This window comes from Melospiza georgiana, chromosome Z (assembly GCF_028018845.1).
Source record: "Melospiza georgiana isolate bMelGeo1 chromosome Z, bMelGeo1.pri, whole genome shotgun sequence".
Lineage (NCBI taxonomy): Eukaryota > Metazoa > Chordata > Aves > Passeriformes > Passerellidae > Melospiza > Melospiza georgiana.
The window spans coordinates 5601338-5623325 of record NC_080465.1 but is presented as its reverse complement, the minus strand read 5'-3'; the positions used below and the strand labels follow the sequence as shown (position 1 = coordinate 5623325).

Here is a 21988-nt window from a genome sequence, read left to right as displayed (position 1 = left end):
CTTCCTTTCTTAGCAGACACCTGTCTTTTCAAACCAAAACACAGGGCCATGACTTTCCACAAGAGGAGTCACTTGTGTACATATCATGGACGTCTCTCAATCCTATTAAAGTATGGAAATCCTGGTTTAGAATAGACAGATATGAAACAACTTTGAGAGACAGAGACTAAAATGGCTTGTGGATTTATTACTTTTTAGGAATGGGGAAAACTACCCAAAAGGTGTTGTTTTATAACATTTTAAAATATACTACCTAAAAATTAAAAACTGCAATAAAAAGAGTTATATAAATAAGTGCTTTTTAATTAGAAACACAGAAATGTGAAGATATGGATGAGATTTTCATAAAAATATGAAATCACAAAAAATATATACAGTGAACTACAATACAAAGGTAGGTAAGACTGTACTTTATTTAGATCTTGTGTTGCTGGAGAGTTTTTCTTCGGGAGAGAAACTAGTATTTCTATGAAGAACTCTCTCACATCTGATAATTAAATTTCCTTATTTCTTCTAGTGCTGGGTAACACATCCCGCCTGAAAGGAGCTACTGAAGGCAAAGAACTGGTTCTGCGTGGTCTGAAACTGAAGGATGAAGACCCAATACCAGCTCTGTTTCCTGTCAGGTGGGAGGGCATGTTGCTTGAGGGCACGGTAAAAGCTCTGTTTTGTCTCATGTGGGAGGATGCATCCATGGATGGCCCAATATTGGATCTGGTTGGGATCAGGTTGATGGCTGGTTCCATTGATGACCCAAAACCTGTTCTACGTGACATTGCACCGGAGGGGATGTTGGTGTCAGACGCACTGTACAATCTGCCCGTGGTCACACTGGAGGATATGTTGGTGTCAGACACACTGTAGGGTCTGGCTGGTAGCACAAAGGGGGGTACGTTGGTTCCAGACACAGTGTGGACTCTGTGTCTAGGCACTCTCTGCTGTGCTAGAGTAAACAAAAGGATAAAAAACAAATCGAGAGAGAATCTATGTTTGCTGTTAAATGCTCCTTACAAGGGCATGTATGTGAAGTACTTATAAATGTTTGATCCTTAAATGCTTCTTTGAAACACATGGCACCTGATTATTATATATAGATATTTAATAGGCAAAGGACATTAGCACAAGTATCCTACCCCATAAATAGTTGGTATAGCACTTTAAATGAAGTGCTGCAAGTATTCACTTAAAGACATCTTTTATTTCTCATCATCCAAAGCTGTGTTTTTTATTCAAGGAAATAAACTTATTCTGAATGTTAATGTTTTATAAAAGAAAGAAAGGAAAAAGCCTTTGGCTTTTAAAAAGAAAAAAAGAACAAAAGAAAGAATGAAAGAAAGAATGTAATTAAACTAAGTTAGAAAAGAAAACATTCAAAAATAAGACTTACCAGCAGGGGCAGAAGTAGCAGGTGTACGGGGTGCCCTGGGTCCAAAGCTCACCTGAAATATATCTGTTCAGAGATAATACATTTACTTCAGAGAAGGTAAATTTTTAAAAGCAAGGAAACGCACAGAACTGAAATGGTTGTGTTTGCAAGAGAAGATGATTAAAAAACGTTAATGGTATATAACATAATGAAAGGAAGAAGCATTTGGCAAAAAAAGAAAGTAAGAAAAATATTCAAAACATCAAAAACCTACCCACACACTACTGCTACTCTGGAAAACCAAAAAAATCACAAAAAGCAACCAACCAAAAAAGAACCCCAAACCAAAAATAGCCAAGCTATTGGGCACCAATGGAGAGAACCACGGTAGTAATTTTAATCCCTGTGTTAGCTTTCACCACCCCTTTCTCTTCTGATAAATGTCTCAGAATATTTCTGTTAGCGATAGTTTTAATGCTCCATTATGTTTACAATTAAGGATTGTTGTATTTAACTGCAGAAGCTGTGCAGCATGAAGGCAGATGCTGGCTAGGAACCCACATCCCACTGACTACAATTGTTTGACAGGCAGACTTACCATCATGAGCTTGTGCTGGTGCAGGAGGTGTACGAGGAACTTGGGCTGAAACCGGAAACTGAAAAGAGGCTGTTCAGAGAAAATAAAATTACTTCAGAGGAGGTACATTTTTAAAAGCAAGGAAATGCACAGATTTGAAATGGCTATAGTTGCAAGAAATTACTATTTCAAAATGTCTGCAATAGTGTTATTGCTCCATTATGTTTACAATCAAGTATTGTTGTATTTGTCTTCAGAAGTTGTGCAGCATGAAGGAAGATGCTGGCAAGGAACCTACATCCAAATGACTATAACTTCTTGACAAGCAGACTTACCATCAGGATCAGGAGTACGAGGTGAAATGGTTCCTTGGGGTACGAAGGCAAGCTGAAATGATTCTGTGTAGAGAAAGTAAATGTACTTCAGAGAAGGTGAATTTTAAAAATATGGAAATGCATGAAACTGAAATGGTTATGTTTGCAAGGGAAGGCTATTACAATGATTTATCACACAAAGAAAATAAAATAAATGCCTTCAGTAAAAAAAAAAAAAAAGTTGAAGGCGGAGATAATTTTAAAACAAAAAAATTAAACCCCCAACACCAAACCACCCAGCGGAAACACTCCCCAAAACCAAAGAACCCAACCAACCAAACCCAAACTGAAAACAAAAATTTTTCATGCAGTCAAGAACCAAAAGAAAAATTACACAAGTAATTTTAATCCCTGTGTTAGGTTTCACCATCCTCATTCTCTCCTTTAAAAAATCTCACATTTCTGTTAGCACTCGTTTTATTGCTCCTTATATTTAAAATAAAGTATTGTTTAGCATGATCTGTTCAGCATGAAGGGAAATGCTGCCTAGAAACCCGTATCCAAGAGACTATAATTTCTTGAAAAGCAGACTTACCATCAGGAGAAGTAGGACTAGCAGGTGTACTGGCTGCTTGGGATGAAATTGAAGGCTGAAAATTACCTGTTGAAAAAAAGGAAGTTTTAACTAACCAAGAAACACTAAGAACTGGAATGCTTATGGTTGAAAGGAAAAGTTATTACAAAAATGTTAATGATTTAAAACAGAAAGAAAGGAAAAGGAACTTTAAAAAATGCAATGAAAAGAAATACTAAAAAAAAAGATCAAAACTAAAACACCGCCCAACCACAAGGACCACTTTGAAAAACCAAAAAGAATCCAACCAACCAAGCAGCTAAACTCAGACTAAAAAAAAAAATATCTAAGCAAATACAGGACAAGTAGGAAAAAAAATCCTCCAGTATTAATTTTGATCCCTGTGTTAGCCTACAACATCCCCTTTCTCATCTTAAAAAGTATTATAACATTTCTGTTTGCACTAGGTTTAAAGCTCCATTGTGTTTATAATTAAGTGTTGCGGGATAGGCCTACAGAAGCTGTGCAGCATGAAGGGAGATGGCGTGCCTTAAAAGAAGGAGCAGGATGACCAGGAGGTGTATGAGCTGCTAGGGCTGAAACACGAGACTGAATATTATCTCTTGAGGAAAAATGGGATTTACAAACCAAGGAAATGCACCGATTGGAAATGGTGATGATTGAAAAAAAAAGCCTATTACAGAATATGAATGGTTTGTAATAGAAATAAATGTAAACCAATTTTGCTATTAAAAAAAGGGAAAAAGCATGCAAGCATGCAATTAAAAGAAGTAATAAAAGGAAAAAAATCAAAATGTACACACCCACCTGTTGGAATCTATAACGTTAGAGGGTTTTTAGGAAATAGTTAAAAAAGTATAGGTCTCAGGCTGAAGTTTTGTTAGCATTGCAGATACAGCAGAAAAGTTTCCCAAGCAGTAGAGCATACGTGACAAATTACAATAGGCCTCTGTAGAATTGGCTTTAGGATGGCAACAAGGTTATTGAAAGTATATCTTTAGAAGGTTAGCATGAATAGAGCTCTGTTCTTTGTCTCTTCTGATCCAGTCTTTGTTTTAACTACCATTTCGTGTGTTTTATAAGATTGGATAGAATGCTTGTCAATATGTGTTGTTCTATGTAGGATTAGATGAAATCTAGACTGAGATGGTTTCATGTCATTCTGTATCACTCCACCTTCTCTGGCATTCCCTGTGGATCAGCAAGCTGTTAACGTCCTATCTCCATTGTCTTGAGACTGATGTGCAAATAATAAAAAAAAGCTCTTCACTGGTCTGGTTCATCCAGTGTTGTCCATATCTAGACGTTTTGCCGCAGCAAGTTGGTTCCTTTCTTAAGATGTGGGTTCCTGACACAATTAGACCTATATCTACCCTTCCCCTGCAATAATACCCAATCACCTCAATCTCTCCCCATGGATGTGGGCTCTCAACACATATCCAAATAACTGTAAAGTTTTCACAAGCAGACTTATAATCAATAGCAGGAATAGGTACACGAGGTGTACTGGCTCCTTGGGGAGGCCATATAGAGTCTGTTCAGAGAAAGTGAATTTGCTTCAGAGATGGTAAATTTTAAAAAGAAAGGAGATGTATGGAATGGAAATGGTTATAGTTGGAAGGAAAGGCAGTGTTGGTTCCAGAGACAGTACAGGTTCTGTAGGATGACACACCTCCAAATATGTTGCTTCCAGACTCAGTATAGTATCTGCTGGGTGACGTACTGAAGGCTGAGCCGCTTCCAGACACAGTATAGGTTCTGCCGGGTGTCATACTAAGGAGGCCTGAGTCGGTTCCAGATAGACTATAGGATCTGCTGGGTGATGAAGTGAAGACTGAGTCGCTTCCAGACACAGTATAGGTTCTGCCGGGTGTCATACTACTGTAACCTGAGTCGGTTTCAGACACAGTATAGGTTCTATATCTTGGATGTCCCCAGAATGCTGGAATAAAAAAAAATGAATAGAAGCAAATCAGGAGAGAATCTACATTTGCTGTTAAATAGCTCTGACAAGAGTAAGTGTTTGAAGTACTTACAACTGCTTGCTCGTTATCTTAATTGCTTATTTTAAAGACATGCCATATAAATATTCTGTATTATTCCTTAATAGACAAAGGGCATTATCACAACTGTCTTGCCCTAGGAAGTATTGTAATCAGACGTTGTTTGAAGTTCTACATATTCTCACAGACATATTTTTCCCCTCATCCTTATAAATTCTAGGGTGTGGTTTTTAATCAAGGAAAGCTACTTCTTCTATAGTTGGATAAAAATTTTAATCCCTGTGTTAGTTACAACACTTCTTTCTTGTGTGAAGAATGTCTCAGAACATTCCTCTTTGCACTAGGTGAATTGCTCCATTATTGTTATACTAAAGTGTTGCTGTATTTGCCTACAGAAGCTGTGCAGCGTGAAGGGAGATGCTGGCTAGGAATCCACATCCCAGTGACTACAGTGATTGCTCTCTTGAAGAAGAGACTTACCAGCAGGACCAGGACCAGGACCCGGAGCAGGACCCAGACCAGGCCCAGGACCAGGCCAAGGAGCAGGAACTGGAGCAGGAGCAGGAGCAGGAGCTGGAGGTCTAGGAGCTGCTAGACATGAAAAGTGAAGCTAAATATTATTTCTTGAGTAAAAGTAAGATTTAAAAACCACGGCGATGCACATTGGAAATGGTTATGGTTGAAAAGAAAGGCTATAAAAAATAAAAATATTTTACAATAGAAAAATAGGAAAAACAATCCTGTTATTAAAAAAAAAAACTTTAAAAGAAGCAATGAAAGAAAAAATTTAAAAATCAAACAACCACCCACCCACTTCAACAGCTCCCGAAAACTAAAAAGTCCAACCAAATAAGCACCCAAACCCAACGTAAAACCAAACAAACCCAGAAGTATAAAGAGACCAATGGAAAAAACTTTCCAATAAAAATTTTAAACCCTGTGTTAGTTTCCACCATCCTATTAAACTTCTCTAAAGAGATCATAAGATTTCTGTTTGCACTAGGTATAATGCTCCATTATGTTTACAATGAAGTGTTGGTGTATTTGCATACAGGAGCTGTGCAGCATGAAGAGAGATGTTGGCTAGCAACCCACATGCCAGTGACTGCAAATTGCTTGAAAAAGAGACTTACCAGCAGGAGCGGGAGCCAGACCAGGACCAGGAGCAGGGCCAGGATGACCAGGAGGTGTACGAGCCGCTTGGGGTGAAACATGAGACTGAATATTATCTCTTGAGGAAAAATAGGATTTACAAGCAAAGGAAATGCACCCATTGCAAATGATTATGGTTGAAAAGAAAGGCTGTTACACAATATGAATGGTTTGTAATAGAAATAAAGGAAAACCACTTTTGCAATAAAAAAAAAAAAAAGGAAAAAGCATGCAATTAAAAGAAGTAATAAAAGGAAAAAAATCAAAATGCAAACACCCACTTCAACCAGTCCCCTAGGATGTGGGCTCTCAACCCACATCCAAATCACTATAATGTTTTCACAAGCAGACTTACCACCAGCAGCAGGAATAGGAGCACGAGGTGTACTGGCTCCTTGGGGAGGCCCTATGGAGTCTATTCAGAGAAAGTGAATTTGCTTCAGAGATAAAGGTAAATTTTTAAAAAAAAGCAAATGCAAAGAATTGAAATGGTTATAGTTGGAAGGAAAGGCAATGTTGGTTCCAGAGACAGTACAGGTTCTGTAGGATGACACACCTCCAAATATGTTGCTTCCAGATGCAGTATAGTATCTGCTGGGTGATTCGCCTTCAGACGCAGTATAGTATCTGCTGGGTGAGTCGCCTTCAGATGCAGTATAGTATCTGCTGGGTGATGTACTGAAGGCTGAGCCGCTTCCAGACACAGTATAGGTTCTGCCGGGTGTCATACTAAGGAGGCCTGAGTCAGTTCCAGATAAACTATAGGATCTGCTGGGTGATGAACTGAAGACTGAGTCGCTTCCAGACACAGTATAGGTTCTGCCGGGTGTCATACTACTGTAACCTGAGTCGCTTTCAGACACAGTATAGGTTCTATATCTTGGACGTCCCCAGAATGCTGGAATAAAAAAAAATTAACATAAACAAATCAGGAGAGAATCTACATTTGCTGTTAAATTGCTCTGACAAGACTACGTTTTTGAAGTATTTACAACTGTTTGCTCCTTGTCTTAATTGCTTTTTTGAAGACATGGCATAAAAATATTCTTTATTAATCCTTAATAGGCAAACGATATTATCACAAGTATCTTGCCCTAGGAATTATTGTAATCAGTCGTTGTTAGAAGTTCTACATATTCTCACAGACATATTTTTCCTCTCGTCCTTATAAATTCTAATGTGTGTTTTTTAATCAAGGAAACCAGAAGCTTCTACAGTCTTGACAGAAATTTTTATCCCTGTGTTAGTTACACCACTTCTTTCTTGCATGAAGAATGTCTCAGACTATTTCTCTTTGCACTAGGTGAATTGCTCCATTATCGTTATACTAAAGTATTGCTGTATTTGCCTACAGAAGCTTTGCAGCGTGAAGGGAGATGCTGGCTAGGAAGCCACATCCCAATAACTACAGTGATTGCTCTCTTGAAGAAGAGACTTACCAGCAGGACCAGGACCAGGACCCGGACCAGGACCAGGACCAGGACCAGGACCAGGACCAGGACCAGGACCAGGACCAGGACCAGGACCAGGACCAGGACCAGGACCATGACCATGACCAGGACCAGGACCAGGACCAGGAACGAGAGCAGGAACTGGAGCAGGAGCAGGAGCAAGACCAGGGGCTTGAATTCTAGGAATTGCTAGGGGTGAGACATGAGGCGAAATTTATTTCTTGAGTTAAAGTAACATTTAAAAACTGAGGCAATTAACAGATTGGAAATGGTTATGATTGAAAGGAAAGGCTATTAAGAAATAAGAATGGTTTATAAAAGAAAAATTGGAAAAACAATTCTGTAAATAAAAAAAAAATTTTTTAAAAGAAGCATTTAAATAAGAAAATAAAAAATCAAACACCCACACACCCACCTCAACCACTCCCCAAAACCAAAAATCTCCAAGCAACCAAACATCCAAACCCAAATAAAACCAAACCAAACCCACAAGGACAAGGAAACCAATGGAAAAAGTTTCCAGTAATAACTTTAAACCCTGTGTTAGCTTCCACCATTGCCTTTCTCTTCTCTAGAAAGTATCATAACATTTCTGTGCGCTAGGTGTAATGCTACATTACGTTTACAAAGAAGTGTTGCTCTATTTGCCTACAGAAGCCGCACAGCTTGAAGAGAGATGCTGGCTAGGAATCCACATGCCAGTGACTACAATTGCTTGAAAAAGAGACTTACCAGCAGGAGCGGGAGCCGGACCAGGCCCGGGCCCAGGCCCGGGCCCAGGCCCGGGCCCAGGCCCAGGCCCAGGACCAGGACCAGGAGGACCAGGAGGTGTACGAGCTGCTTGGGGTAAAACACAAGGCTGAATATTATCTCTTGAGGAAAAATGGGATTTAGAAACCATGGAAATGCACCAATTGGAAATGGTTAGGGTTGAAAAAAAAAGCCTATTAGAGAATATGAATGGTTTGTAATAGAAATAAATGAAAACAAATTTTGCAATTAAAAAAAAGGAAAACGCAAAGAAGCATGCAATTAAAAGAAGTAATAAAAGGAAAAATATCAAAATGCAAACACCCACCCAACCACCTCAATCTCTCCCCATGGATGTGGTCTCTCAACTCATATCCAAATGGTTCTAATATTTTCAGAAGCAGACTTATAGTCAATAACACGAATAGGAGCACGAGGTGTACTGGCTCTTTGGGGATGCCCTATGGAGTCTGTTCAGAGAAAGTGAATTTGCTTCAGAGATGGTAAATTTTAAAAAGAAAGCAGATGCATAGAATTGAAATGGTTATAGTTGTAAGGAAAGGCAATGTTGGTTCCAGCGACAGTACAGGTTCTGTAGGATGACAAACCTGCAAATATGTTGCTTCCAGACGCAGTATAGTATCTGCTGGGTGATTCACCTTCAGATGCAGTATAGTATCTGCTGGGTGAGTTGCCTTCAGATGCAGTATAGTATCTGCTGGGTGACGTACTGAAGGCTGAGCCGCTTCCAGACACAGTATAGGTTCTGCCGGGTGTCATACTAAGGAGGCCTGAGTCGGTTCCAGATAGACTATAGGATCTGCTGGGTGATGAAGTGAAGACTGAGTCGCTTCCAGACACAGAATAGGTTCCATCGGGGGTCATACTACTGTAGTCTGAGTCGCTTTCAGACACAGTATAGGTTCTATATCTTGGACGTCCCCAGAATGCTGGAATAAATAAAATGAATAGAAGCAAATCAGGAGAGAATCTACATTTGCTGTTAAATAGGTCTGTGTACGTATTTGAAGTACTTAAAAATGTTTGCTCCATGTCTTAATTGCTTATTTGAAAGACACGGCATATAAATATTCTATATTGGTCCTTAATAGACAAATGACATTAGCACAAGTATCTTGCCCTAGGAATTATTGTAATCAGACGTTGTTTGAAGTTCTACATATTCTCACAGACATATTTTTCCTCTCGTCCTTATAAATTCTAATGTGTGTTTTTTAATCAAGGAAACCAGAAGCTTCTACAGTCTTGACAGAAATTTTTATCCCTGTGTTAGTTACACCACTTCTTTCTTGCGTGAAGAATGTGTCAGAACATTTCTCTTTGCACTAGGTGAATTGCTCCATTATCGTTATACTAAAGTGTTGCTGTATTTGCCTACAGAAGCTGTGCAGCGTGAAGGGAGATGCTGGCTAGGAAGCCACATCCCAATGACTATTATTGCTTGAACAAGAGACTTACCAGCAGGACGAGGACCAGGCCCAGGACCAGGCCCAGGAGCAGGAACGGGAGCAGGAACTGGAGCAGGAGGAGCAGGAGGTCTATAAGCTGCTAGGGGTGAAGCGCAAGACTGTATACTATCTCTTGATCAAAAGTAATATTTAAAAACCAAGGCAATGCACAGATTGGAAATGGTTATGGTTGAAACGAAAGGCTATTAAAAAATAAGAATGGTTTGTAAGAGAAATAAAGAAAAAACAATTTGAAATGAAATTTGAAACTGAAATACAATTTGAAACAATTTGACAAAAAAATTGAAACAATTGGAAAAATAAACTTTCCAATAATAATTTTAAACTCTCTGTTAGACATCACCATCCCCTTACTATTCTCTAAAAAAGTATTATAACATTTTTGTTTGCCATATTTGTAATGCTCCATTACGTTTCCAGTGAAGCCTTGCTGTATTGGTATACAGAAGCTGTGCAGCATGAAGATAGATGCTGGCAAGGAACCCACATCCCAGTGAGTACAGGAAAAAGAGACTCACCAGCAGGAGCAGGAGCAGGAGCAGGATGACCAGGAGGTGTATGAGCTGCTTGGGAGGAAAACATGAGGCTGAATATTATCTCTTGAGGAAAAATAGGATTTATAAACCATGGAAATGCACTGATTGGAAATGATTATGTTTAAAAAGAAAGGTGATTACAGAATATGAATGGTATGTAATAGAAATACCGGAAAAACAACTTTGCAATTCAAAAAGGAAAAAAAAAAAAAGCAAGCAAGCAAGCATTCAATTAAAAGAAGTAGAAAAGGAAAAAAATCAAAATGCACACACCCACCCACCCAGCTCAACCAGTCCGCTTGGATGTGGGATCTCAACCAACATCCAAATCACTACAATGTTTTCACAAGCAGACTTACCACCAACAGCAGGAATAGGAGCACGAGGTGTACTGGCTCCTTGGGGAGGCCCTATGGAGTCTGTTCAGAGAAAGTGAATTTGCTTCAGAGATGGTAAATTTTAAAAAGAAAGGAGATGTATGGAATGGAAATGCTTGTAGTTGGAAGGAAAGGCAGTGTTGGTTCCAGAGACAGTACAGGTTCTGTAGGATGACACACCTCCAAATATGTTGCTTCTAGAGGCAGTATAGTAACTGCTGGGTGACGTACTGAAGAATGAGTTGCCTTCAGATGCAGTATAGTATCTGCTGGGTGAGTTGCCTTCAGATGCAGTATAGTATCTGCTGGGTGACGTACTGAAGGCTGAGCCGCTTCCAGACACAGTATAGGTTCTGCCGGGTGTCATACTAAGGAGGCCTGAGTCGGTTCCAGATAAACTATAGGATCTGCTGGGTGATGAACTGAAGACTGAGTCGCTTCCAGACACAGTATAGGTTCTGCCGGGTGTCATACTACTGTAACCTGAGTCGGTTTCAGACACAGTATAGGTTCTATATCTTGGACGTCCCCAGAATGCTGGAATAAAAAAAAAATGAATAGAAGCAAATCAGGAGAGAATCTACATTTGCTGTTAAATTGCTCTGACAAGACTACATATTTGAAGTATTTACAACTGTCTTCCTCTTAATTATTATTTGAAAGACATGGCATATATCTTCTATATTAATATTCTATATTAATCCTTAATAGACAAAGGACATTATCACAACTGTCTTGCCCTAGGAAGTATTGTAAGCAGACATTGTTTAAAGTTCTACATATTCTCACAGACATATTTTTCCCCTCGTCCTTATAAATTCTAGGGTGTGGTTTTTAATCAAGGAAAGCTACTTCTTTTATAGTTGGACAAAAATTTTAATCCCTGTGTTAGTTACACCACTTCTTTCTTGTGTGAAGAATGTCTCAGACCATTTCTCTTTGCACTAGGTGAATTGCTCCATTTCCGTTATACTAAAGTGTTGCTGTATTTGCCTACAGAAGCTGTGCAGCGTGAAGGGAGATGCTGGCTAGGAATCCACATCCCAGTGACTACAGTGATTGCTCTCTTGAAGAAGAGACTTACCAGCAGGACCAGGGCCAGGACCCGGACCAGGACCAGGACCAGGAGCAGCAACGAGAGCAGGAACTGGAGCAGGACCAGGAGCAGCTGGAGGTCTATGAGCTGCTGGGGGTGAAACACGAGGCTTAGTATTATCTCTTCTATTAAGATTTAAGGACCAAGGAAATGAAAAGATTGGAAATGGTTATGATTGAAATGAATGATGATTAAATATATGAATGGTTTGTAACAGAAAAATAGAAAAACAAATCTTCTATTAAAAATAAAAGAGTAATAAAATAAGCATTTAAATACGAAAATAAAAAATCAAACACCCACACATCCACCTCAACCACTCCCCAAAACCAAAAGAATCCAAGCAACCAAGCATCCAAACCCAAAGAAAAACCAAAGCAAACCCACAAGGACATAGCAACAAATGGAAAAAATTTCCAATAATAATTTTAAACCCTATGTTTGCTTCCACCTACAGCTTTCCCTTCTCTTTAAAGTATCATAACATTTCTGTTTGCACTAGTTGTAATGCTCCATTATGTTTACAATGAAGTATTGCTGTATTTGCCTACAGAAGCCGTACAGCTTGAAGGAGATGCTGGCTAGCAATCCACATCCCAGTCACTACAACTGCCTGAAAAGAAAACTTACCAGCAGGAGCTGGAGCCGGAGCAGGACCAGGAGCAGGACCAGGCCCAGGCCCAGGCCCAGGCCCAGGCCCAGGCCCTGGACCAGGACCAGGCCCAGGACCAGGATTAGGAGGACCAGGAGGTGTACGAGCTGCTTGGGGTGAAACATGAGGCTGAATATTATCTCTTGAGGAAAAATAGGATTTACAAACCACAGAAATCCAGTGATTGGAAATGGTTATGTTTGAAAGGAAAGGCTATTACAGAATATGAATGGTTTGTAATAGAAATAGAGGAAAAACAATTTTGCTATTAAAAACAAAACAAAAAAAAAACCAGTAATCAAGCAAGCATGCAATTAAAAGACGTAATAAAAGGAAAAAAAATTCAAAATGTAAACACCCACCCACCCAGCTCAACCACTCCCCATGGATGTGGGCTCTCAACCCACATCCAGATGGCACTAATATTTTCAGAAGCAGACTTATAACCAATAGCAGGAATAGGAGCACGAGGTGTACTGGCTCCTTGGGGAGGCCCAAAGGAGTTGAGTCAGAGATAGTAAATTTACTTCAGAAATGGTAAATTTTAAAAAGAAAGGAGATGCATAGAATGGAAGTGTTGGTTCCAGAGACAGTACAGATTCTGTAGGATGACACACCGGCAAATATGTTGCTTCCAGACGCGGTATAGTATCTGCTGGGTGATTCGCCTTCAGATGCCGTATAGTATCTGCTGGTTGAGTCACCTTCAGATGCAGTATAGTATCTGCTGGGTGACGTACTGAAGGCTGAGCCGCTTCCAGACACAGTATAGGTTCTGCCGGGTGTCATACTAAGGAGGCCTGAGTCGGTTCCAGATAGACTATAGGATCTGCTGGGTGATGAAGTGAAGACTGAGTCGCTTCCAGACACAGTATAGGTTCCGTCGGGGGTCATGCTACTGTAGTCTGAGTCGGTTTCAGACACAGTATAGGTTCTATATCTTGGACGTCCCCAGAATGCTGGAATAAATAAAAATTAGAAGAAACAAATCAGGAGAGAATCTACATGTACTGTTTAAAACCTCTGACAAGAGTAAGTATTTGAGATACAACTGTTTGCTCCTTGTCTTAATTGCTTATTTGAAAGACATTTCATATAAATATTCTATATTAATCCTTAATAGACAAAGGACATTAGCACAAGTATCTTGCCCTAGGAATTATTGTAATCAGACGTTGTTTGAAGTTCTACATATTCTCACAGACATATTATACCTCTCATGCTTATACTTTCTCCAGTGTGTTTTTTAATCAAGGAAAGCAACTTCTTCTACAGTCTGACAAAATTTTTTTATCCCTGTATTATTTACACCAATTCTTTCTTGTGTGAAGAATGTGTCAGAACATTTCTCTTTGCACGAGCTGAATTGCTCCATTATTGTTATACTAAAGTGTTGCTGTATTTTCCTACAGAAGTTTTGCAGCGTGAAGGGAGATGCTGGCTAGGAATCCACATCCCAATGACTACAATTGCTTGAAGAAGAGACTTACCAGCAGCACGAGGTCCAGGCCCAGGACCAGGCCCAGGAGCAGGAACGGGAGCAGGAACGAGAGCAGGAACTGGAGCAGGAGCAGGAGCAGGAGCAGGAGCAGGAGCAGGAGCAGGAGCAGGAGCAGGAGCAGGAGGTCTATGAGCTGCTAGGGGTGAAGCACGAGGCTATATATTATCTCTTGATCAAAAGTAATATTTAAAAACCAAGGCAACGCACAGATTGGAAATGGTTATGATTGAAACGAAAGGCTATTTAAAAATAAGAATGGTTTGTAAGAGAAATAAAGAAAAAACAATTTGAAATGAAATTTAAAAAATGAAATACAATTTGTAACAATTTGTAAAACAAAAAAAAATTGAAACAATTAGAAAAGTAAAATTTCCAATAATAATTTTAAACTCTCTGTTAGACATCGTCTTCCCCTTACTATTCTCTAAAAAAGTATTATAACATTTCTGTTCGCCATATTTGTAATGCTCCATTACGTTTCCAGTGAAGCCTTGCTGTATTGGTATACAGAAGCTGTGCAGCATGAAGAGAGATGCTGGGTAGGAACCCACATCCCAGTGAGTACAATTGCAGGAAAAAGACACTCACCAGCCGGAGCAGGAGCCGGACCTGGAGCAGGACCAGGACCAGGATTACGAGGAGGTGTATGAGCTGCTTGGGGTGAAACATGAGGCTGAATATTATCTCTTGAGGAAAAATGGGATTTACAAACCAAGGAAATGCACTGATTGGAAATGGTTATGTTTGAATAACGTAATAAAAGGAAAAAAATCAAAATGCACACACCCACCCACCCAGCTCAACCAGTCCGCTTGGATGTGGGATCTCAACCCACATCCAAATCACTATAACGTTTTCAGAAGCAGACTTACCACCAACAGCAGGAATAGGAGCACGAGGTGTACTGGCTCCTTGGGGAGGCCCTATGGAGTCTGTTCAGAGAAAGTGAATTTGCTTCAGAGATGGTAATTTTAAAAAGAAAGGAGATGTATGGAATGGAAAAGCTTGTAGTTGGAAGGAAAGGCAATGTTGGTTCCAGAGACAGTACAGGTTCTGTAGGATGACACACCTCCAAATATGTTGCTTCCAGACGCAGTATAGTATCTGCTGGGTGAGTTGCCTTCAGACGCTGTATAGTACCTGCTGGTAGAGTCACCTTCGGACGGAGTATAGTATCTGCTGGGTGACGTACTGAAGGCTGAGCCGCTTCCAGACACAGTATAGGTTCTGCCGGGTGTCATACTAAGGAGGCCTGAGTCGGTTCCAGATAAACTATAGGATCTGCTGGGTGATGAACTGAAGACTGAGTCGCTTCCAGACACAGTATAGGTTCTGCCGGGTGTCATACTACTGTAACCTGAGTCGGTTTCAGACACAGTATAGGTTCTATATCTTGGACGTCCCCAGAATGCTGGAATAAAAAAAAAATGAATAGAAGCAAATCAGGAGAGAATCTACATTTGCTGTTAAATTGCTCTGACAAGACTACATATTTGAAGTATTTACAACTGTCTTCCTCTTAATTATTATTTGAAAGACATGGCATATATCTTCTATATTAATATTCTATATTAATCCTTAATAGACAAAGGACATTATCACAACTGTCTTGCCCTAGGAAGTATTGTAAGCAGACATTGTTTAAAGTTCTACATATTCTCACAGACATATTTTTCCCCTCGTCCTTATAAATTCTAGGCGTGGTTTTTAATCAAGGAAAGCTACTTCTTTTATAGTTGGACAAAAATTTTAATCCCTGTGTTAGTTACACCACTTCTTTCTTGTGTGAAGAATGTCTCAGACCATTTCTCTTTGCACTAGGTGAATTGCTCCATTTCCGTTATACTAAAGTGTTGCTGTATTTGCCTACAGAAGCTGTGCAGTGTGAAGGGAGATGCTGGCTAGGAATCCACATCCCAGTGACTACAGTGATTGCTCTCTTGAAGAAGAGACTTACCAGCAGGACCAGGACCAGGACCAGGACCAGGACCAGGACCAGGAGCAGCAACAAGAGCAGGAACTGGAGCAGGACCAGGAGCAGCTGGAGGTCTATGAGCTGCTGGGGGTGAAACACGAGGCTTAATATTATCTCTTCTATTAAGATTTAAGGACCAAGGGAATGAAAAGATTGGAAATGGTTATGATTGAAATGAATGATGATTAAATATATGAATGGTTTGTAACAGAAAAATAGAAAAACAAATCTTCTATTAAAAATAAAAGAGTAATAAAATAAGCATTTAAATACGAAAATAAAAAATCAAACACCCACACATCCACCTCAACCACTCCCCAAAACCAAAAGAATCCAAGCAACCAAGCATCCAAACCCAAAGAAAAACCAAAGCAAACCCACAAGGACATAGCAACAAATGGAAAAAATTTCCAATAATAATTTTAAACCCTATGTTTGCTTCCACCTACAGCTTTCCCTTCTCTTTAAAGTATCATAACATTTCTGTTTGCACTAGTTGTAATGCTCCATTATGTTTACAATGAAGTGTTGCTGTATTTGCCTACAGAAGCCGTGCAGCTTGAAGGAGATGCTGGCTAGCAATCCACATCCCAGTCACTACAACTGCCTGAAAAGAAAACTTACCAGCAGGAGCTGGAGCCGGAGCAGGACCCGGAGCAGGACCAGGCCCAGGCCCAGGCCCAGGCCCTGGACCAGGACCAGGCCCAGGACCAGGATTAGGAGGACCAGGAGGTGTACGAGCTGCTTGGGGTGAAACATGAGGCTGAATATTATCTCTTGAGGAAAAATAGGATTTACAAACCACAGAAATCCAGTGATTGGAAATGGTTATGTTTGAAAGGAAAGGCTATTACAGAATATGAATGGTTTGTAATAGAAATAGAGGAAAAACAATTTTGCTATTAAAAACAAAACAAAACAAAAACCAGTAATCAAGCAAGCATGCAATTAAAAGACGTAATAAAAGGAAAAAAAATTCAAAATGCAAACACCCACCCACCCAGCTCAACCACTCCCCATGGATTTGGGCTCTCAACCCACATCCAGATGGCACTAATATTTTCAGAAGCAGACTTATAACCAATAGCAGGAATAGGAGCACGAGGTGTACTGGCTCCTTGGGGAGGCCCAAAAGAGTTGAGTCAGAGATAGTAAATTTACTTCAGAAATGGTAAATTTTAAAAAGAAAGGAGATGCATAGAATGGAAGTGTTGGTTCCAGAGACAGTACAGATTCTGTAGGATGACACACCTCCAAATATGTTGCTTCCAGACGCGGTATAGTATCTGCTGGGTGATTCGCCTTCAGATGCAGTATAGTATCTGCTGGTTGAGTCACCTTCAGATGCAGTATAGTATCTGCTGGGTGAGTTGCCTTCAGATGCAGTATAGTATCTGCTGGGTGACGTACTGAAGGCTGAGCCGCTTCCAGACACAGTATAGGTTCTGCCGGGTGTCATACTAAGGAGGCCTGAGTCGGTTCCAGATAGACTATAGGATCTGCTGGGTGATGAAGTGAAGACTGAGTCGCTTCCAGACACAGTATAGGTTCCGTCGGGGGTCATGCTACTGTAGTCTGAGTCGGTTTCAGACACAGTATAGGTTCTATATCTTGGACGTCCCCAGAATGCTGGAATAAATAAAAATTAGAAGAAGCAAATCAGGAGAGAATCTACATTTGCTGTTAAATTGCTCTGACAAGAGTAAGTATTTGAGGTACTTACAACTGTTTGCTCCTTGTCTTAATTGCTTATTTGAAAGACATTTCATATAAATAGTCTATATTCGTCCTTAATAGACAAAGGACATTAGCACAAGTATCTTGCCCTAGGAAGTATTGTAAGACGTTGTTTGAAGTTTTCCATATTCTCGCAGACATATTATACCTCTCATGCTTATAATTTCTCCAGTGTGTTTTTTAATCAAGGAAAGCAACTTCTCCTACAGTGTGACAAAAATTTTTCATCCCTGTATTATTTACACCACCCCTTCTTGTATGAAGAATGTCTCAAAGCATTTCTCTTTGCCCGAGCTGAATTGCTCCATTATCGTTATACTAAAGTGTTGCTGTATTTTCCTGCAGAAGCTTTGCAGCGTGAAGGGAGATGCTGGCTAGAAATCCACATCCCAATGACTACAATTGCTTGAACAAGAGACTTACCAGCAGGACGAGGACCAGGCCCAGGACCAGGCCCAGGAGCAGGAGCAGGAACGAGAGCAGGACCTGGAGCAGGAGCAGGAGGAGCTGCAGGTCTATGAGCTGCTAGGAGTGAAACACGAGCCTAAATATTATTTCTTGAGTAAAAGTAATATTTAAATACCAAGGCAGTGCACAGATTGGAAATGGGTATGGTTGAAGGGAAAGGTGATTAAATATATGAATGGTTTGTAACAGAAATAATGGAAAAACCATTCATTTATTTTAAAAGAAAAGTATTTAAAAGTAATAATGAAGGAAAAATTAAAAATTCAAACACTCATCCTCCTACCTCAACCACTCCCCAAAACCTAAAATGTCCAAGCAAGCAATCATCCAAACCGAAAGAAAAACCAAACCAAACCCACAAAGACATAGAGACCAATGGAAAAAAACATTCCAATAATAATTTTAAATCCTGTGTTAGCTTCCACCATCGCCTTTTTCTTCTCTAAAAAGCATCATAACATTTCTGTTTTCATTAGGTGAAATGCTCCATTATGTTCACAATGAAGTGTTGCTGTACTGGCCTACAGAAGTTGTGCAGCATGAAGGGAGATGCTGGATCGGAACTCACGTCCTACTGAATAGATTTGCCTGAAAAAGCGACTTACCAGCAGGACCAGGAGCAGGACCAGGAGCAGGACCAGCAGCAGGACCAGCAGCAGGACCAGGAGCCGGAGCAGGACCAGGAGCCGGAGCAGGACCAGGAGCCGGAGCAGGACCAGGAGCTAAAGCAGCAGCAGGAGCAGGACCCGGACCAGGATGACCAGGAGGTGTACGAGCTGCTTGGGCTGAAACACAAGGCTGAATATTATCTCTTGAGGAAAAATAGGATTTACAAACCAAGGAAATGCTCCCATTGCAAATGGTTATGTTTGAAAAAAAAAAAGCCTATTACAGAATATGAATGCTTCGTAATAGAAATAAAAGAAAACCAATTTTGCTATGAAAAAAAAAAGTTAGAAAGAAAACATGCAATTATAACTAGTAATAAAAGGGAAAAAAAATCAAAATGCAAACACCCACCCAACCATCTCAATCTCTCCCCATGGATGTGTGCTCTCAACCCATATCCAAATCACTATAGCATTTTCACAAGCAGACTTACCACCAACAGCAGGAATAGGAGCATGAGGTGTACTGGCTCCTTGGGGAGGCCCTATGGAGTCTGTACAGAGAAAGTGAATTTGCTTCAGAGATGGTAAATTTTAAAAAGAAAGGAGATATATGGAATGGAAATGCTTATAGCTGGAAAGAAAGGCAATGTTGGTTCCAGCGACAGTACAGGTTCTGTAGGATGACACACCTCCAAATATGTCGCTTCCAGATGCGGTATAGTATCTGCTGGGTGATGTACTGAAGAATGAGTCACTTCCAGACTCAGTATAGTATCTGCTGGGTGACGTACTGAAGGCTGAGCCGCTTCCAGACACAGTATAGGTTCTGCCGGGTGTCATACTAAGGAGGCCTGAGTCGGTTCCAGATAAACTATAGGATCTGCTGGGTGATGAACTGAAGACTGAGTCACTTCCAGACACAGTATAGGTTCCATCGGGGGTCATACTACTGTAGTTTGAATCAGTTTCAGACACAGTAAAGGTTCTGAATCTTGGACGTCCCCAGAATGCTGGAATAAATAAAAATGAATAGAAGCAAATCAGGAGAGAATCTACATTTGCTGTTAAATTGCTCTGATAAGAGTATTTGAAGTACTTACAACTGTTTGCTCCTTGTCTTAATTGCTTATATGAAAGGCATGGCATATAAATATTCTATATTAATCCTTAATAGACAAAGGACATTAGCACGAGTATCTTGCCCTAGGAAGTATTGTAAGATGTTGTTTGAAGTTTTACATATTCTCACAGACATATTATACCTCTCATGCTTATAATTTCTCTAGTGTGTTTTTTAATCAAGGAAAGCTACTTCTTATACAGTCTGACAAAAACTTTAATCCCTGTGTTAGTTACACCACTTCTTTTTTGTGTGAAGAATGTCTCAGACCATTTCTCTTTGCACGAGCTGAATTGCTCCATTATCGTTATACTAAAGTGTTGCTGTATTTGCCTACAGAAGCTGTGCAGCGTGAAGGGAGATGCTGGCTAGGAAGCACCATCCCAGTGACTACAGTGACTGCTCTCTTGAAGAAGAGACTTACCACCAGGGCGAGGACCAGGAGCTGGAGCAGGAATGAGAGCAGGAACTGGAGCAGGACCAGGACCAGGAGCAGGAGGAAGAACAAAAGCTGGAACTGGAGCAGGAGCAGGAGCAGGAATGGGAGCAGGAACAGGAGCAGGAGCTGGAGCAGGAGCCGGAAGAAGACCAGGAGCCGGAGCAGGAGGAGGAGCAGGAGCAGGAGCAGGAGCAGGAGCCAGAGCAGGAATAGGAGCAAGAACAGGAGCAGGAACAGGAGCCGGAATTGCACGAGCTGCTTGGGGTGAAACACGAGGCTGGAAAATATCTGTTAAGTAAAAGTAGGATTTAAAAACTAAGGAAATTAACTGTTTGGAAATGGTTGTGTTTGAAAGGAAATCCTAATTCAAAATGGGAGTATTTTATATCAGATAGAAATGAAAAACGCTTTGGTTATTAAAAAAAAAAAAAAAGGAAAGAAAGAATTAAAGAAAGAACAAAAGAAAATAAGAAAGAAAGAAAATTAGAAAAGAAAAAATTCTAAAATCAACCACCCATCCACCTACCCATGTCAATCACTCCCCAAAACCAAAAAAATCCAAGCAACCAAACATCGTAACCCAAAATAAAACCAAAACAAACCCACAAAAGGTATAGGAACTAAGACTAAATACATTCCAGTAATTATTTTAATCCCTGTGTTAGCTTTCACCATTCCCTTTCTCTTCTGATAAATATCTCAGAATGTTTCTGTTTGCACTAGTTGTGTTGCTTCATTATGTTAACATTTAAGTATTGTTCCATTTGTCTGCAGAAGCTGTGCAGCATGAAGGCAGATGCTGGCTAGGAACCCACATCCCACTGACTACAATTGTTTGACAAGCAGACTTACCATCTTGAGCTTGTGCTAGTGCAGGAGGTGTACGAGCAGCTTGGGCTGAAACAGGAATCCAAAAAAAAATCTTTTCAAAAACAGTAAAATTACTTCAGAGGACGTACATTTTAAAAAGCAAGGAAATGCAAGGAACTGAAATAGTTATGGATGCAAGAAATGGCCATTTCAAAATGTCTGCAGTAGTGTTATTGCTCCATTATGTTTAAAATGATGTATTTGTCTGCAGAAACTGTGCAGCATGAAGGCAGATGCTGGCTAGGAACACACATCCAAATGCCTGTAATTTCTTGACAAGCCAACTTATCATCAGGAGCAGGAGTACAAGGTGTAGCGGGTCCTTGGGGTTGAATGTGACTGTGAAAGGAGTCTGCTCAGAGAAAGTAAATTTACTTCAGTGTCTTAGGGTATCACCGAAAATGTAACCCCAAGGTGTGTAGTCTATTACCATCTATGTCAGCTGTTTAAAGAAATGGGGCAGTATTCTTTATTGTCTCCATGACTCATCGCTGACAACTCCCCCCAGGGGCCTATGTCTGCTCATGGACCATCAAGGTCTCACTGCATCACCCATAAAATTACATCATCCCATTTGAGAGGCTCTGCCCAACGGGGAGAACCAAGCATTCCTTCCTGGATACAATCTGAGGTTTGGAACACCAGAATGGCCTTACTGACTGGATTCCCAGAGGATAAGAACTACAAAACCACCACTGGATCTTCAGAGGAAGACCAGACCCTTCTACAGGATCATCACATCAACAGAACCACATCTATCACTCCGGCAGGACTGCAGCCACCATTTAATCAGACTGCTACCACCACCCCGTCCAACTGGGTGTCAGGTTGTATCCTGACTCTTTAGGTTTCCTGCCAGTGTTTTCTGCCTGTATTTTAATTGTCCTATTAAACTGTAGTTCTGGCTT

The 21988-nt window shown here is 40.3% G+C and overlaps 3 protein-coding genes across 4 annotated transcripts; all 3 read right to left on the bottom strand.

Moving 5' to 3' along the window:
- Positions 1 to 301: 301 nt before the first annotated feature.
- On the bottom strand, positions 302 to 6783 carry LOC131096283 (mucin-1-like). 2 transcript variants are annotated; one of them, XM_058044606.1, is made up of 10 exons: positions 6564 to 6783; positions 6363 to 6422; positions 5989 to 6054; positions 5336 to 5446; positions 4525 to 4794; positions 2853 to 2918; positions 2279 to 2341; positions 1965 to 2033; positions 1388 to 1450; positions 302 to 943 (listed from the first exon to the last, which is right to left on the bottom strand). In XM_058044606.1, the coding sequence occupies exons 1-10, from the start codon at positions 6733 to 6735 to the stop codon at positions 495 to 497; spliced, it is 1389 nt and encodes a 462-aa protein (XP_057900589.1). In that variant the 5' UTR covers positions 6736 to 6783; the 3' UTR covers positions 302 to 494. The 2 variants fall into 2 exon arrangements, with proteins under 2 accessions (XP_057900589.1, XP_057900590.1); XM_058044607.1 differs by having other exon boundaries at positions 5336 to 5443.
- Positions 6784 to 11540: 4757 nt separating this feature from the next.
- On the bottom strand, positions 11541 to 12542 carry LOC131095872 (uncharacterized). Its single transcript, XM_058044004.1, has 2 exons — positions 12338 to 12542; positions 11541 to 11797 (listed from the first exon to the last, which is right to left on the bottom strand). The coding sequence occupies exons 1-2, from the start codon at positions 12482 to 12484 to the stop codon at positions 11579 to 11581; spliced, it is 366 nt and encodes a 121-aa protein (XP_057899987.1). The 5' UTR covers positions 12485 to 12542; the 3' UTR covers positions 11541 to 11578.
- A 1280-nt stretch (positions 12543 to 13822) lies between these two features.
- Positions 13823 to 21156, bottom strand: LOC131095717 (mucin-1-like). The gene is made up of 11 exons (XM_058043778.1): positions 21063 to 21156; positions 20196 to 20498; positions 19341 to 19661; positions 19143 to 19202; positions 18646 to 18825; positions 17996 to 18097; positions 17087 to 17464; positions 16460 to 16611; positions 15818 to 15919; positions 14449 to 14469; positions 13823 to 13918 (listed from the first exon to the last, which is right to left on the bottom strand). The coding sequence occupies exons 3-11, from the start codon at positions 19594 to 19596 to the stop codon at positions 13823 to 13825; spliced, it is 1347 nt and encodes a 448-aa protein (XP_057899761.1). The 5' UTR covers positions 19597 to 19661; positions 20196 to 20498; positions 21063 to 21156.
- Positions 21157 to 21988: the final 832 nt, after the last annotated feature.

Bases quoted from the DNA above. Each gene is read 5' to 3' on its own strand.
- LOC131095717 (XM_058043778.1), bottom strand. From the start codon at position 19,596: ATGACCCCCGATGGAACCTATACTGTGTCTGGAAGTGACTCAGTCTTC. The intron at 19,203-19,340 runs GTGTGTCATCCT...TTCTCTGTACAG, and splicing joins TGGAAGCGACATATTTGGAG to ACTCCATAGGGCCTCCCCAA. The intron at 18,098-18,645 runs GTAAGTCGCTTT...TTTCACTCCTAG, and splicing joins TCCTGCTCCTGGTCCTGCTG to CAGCTCATAGACCTGCAGCT.
- LOC131095872 (XM_058044004.1), bottom strand. From the start codon at position 12,484: ATGTTTCACCCCAAGCAGCTCGTACACCTCCTGGTCCTCCTAATCCTG. The intron at 11,798-12,337 runs GTAAGTTTTCTT...TTTCACCCCCAG, and splicing joins TCCGGCTCCAGCTCCTGCTG to CAGCTCATAGACCTCCAGCT.
- LOC131096283 (XM_058044606.1), bottom strand. From the start codon at position 6,735: ATGACACCCGGCAGAACCTATACTGTGTCTGGAAGCGGCTCAGCCTTC. The intron at 2,342-2,852 runs GTAAGTCTGCTT...TTCTCTACACAG, and splicing joins TAGTCCTACTTCTCCTGATG to AATCATTTCAGCTTGCCTTC. The intron at 2,034-2,278 runs GTAAGTCTGCTT...TTCTCTGAACAG, and splicing joins TCGTACTCCTGATCCTGATG to CCTCTTTTCAGTTTCCGGTT.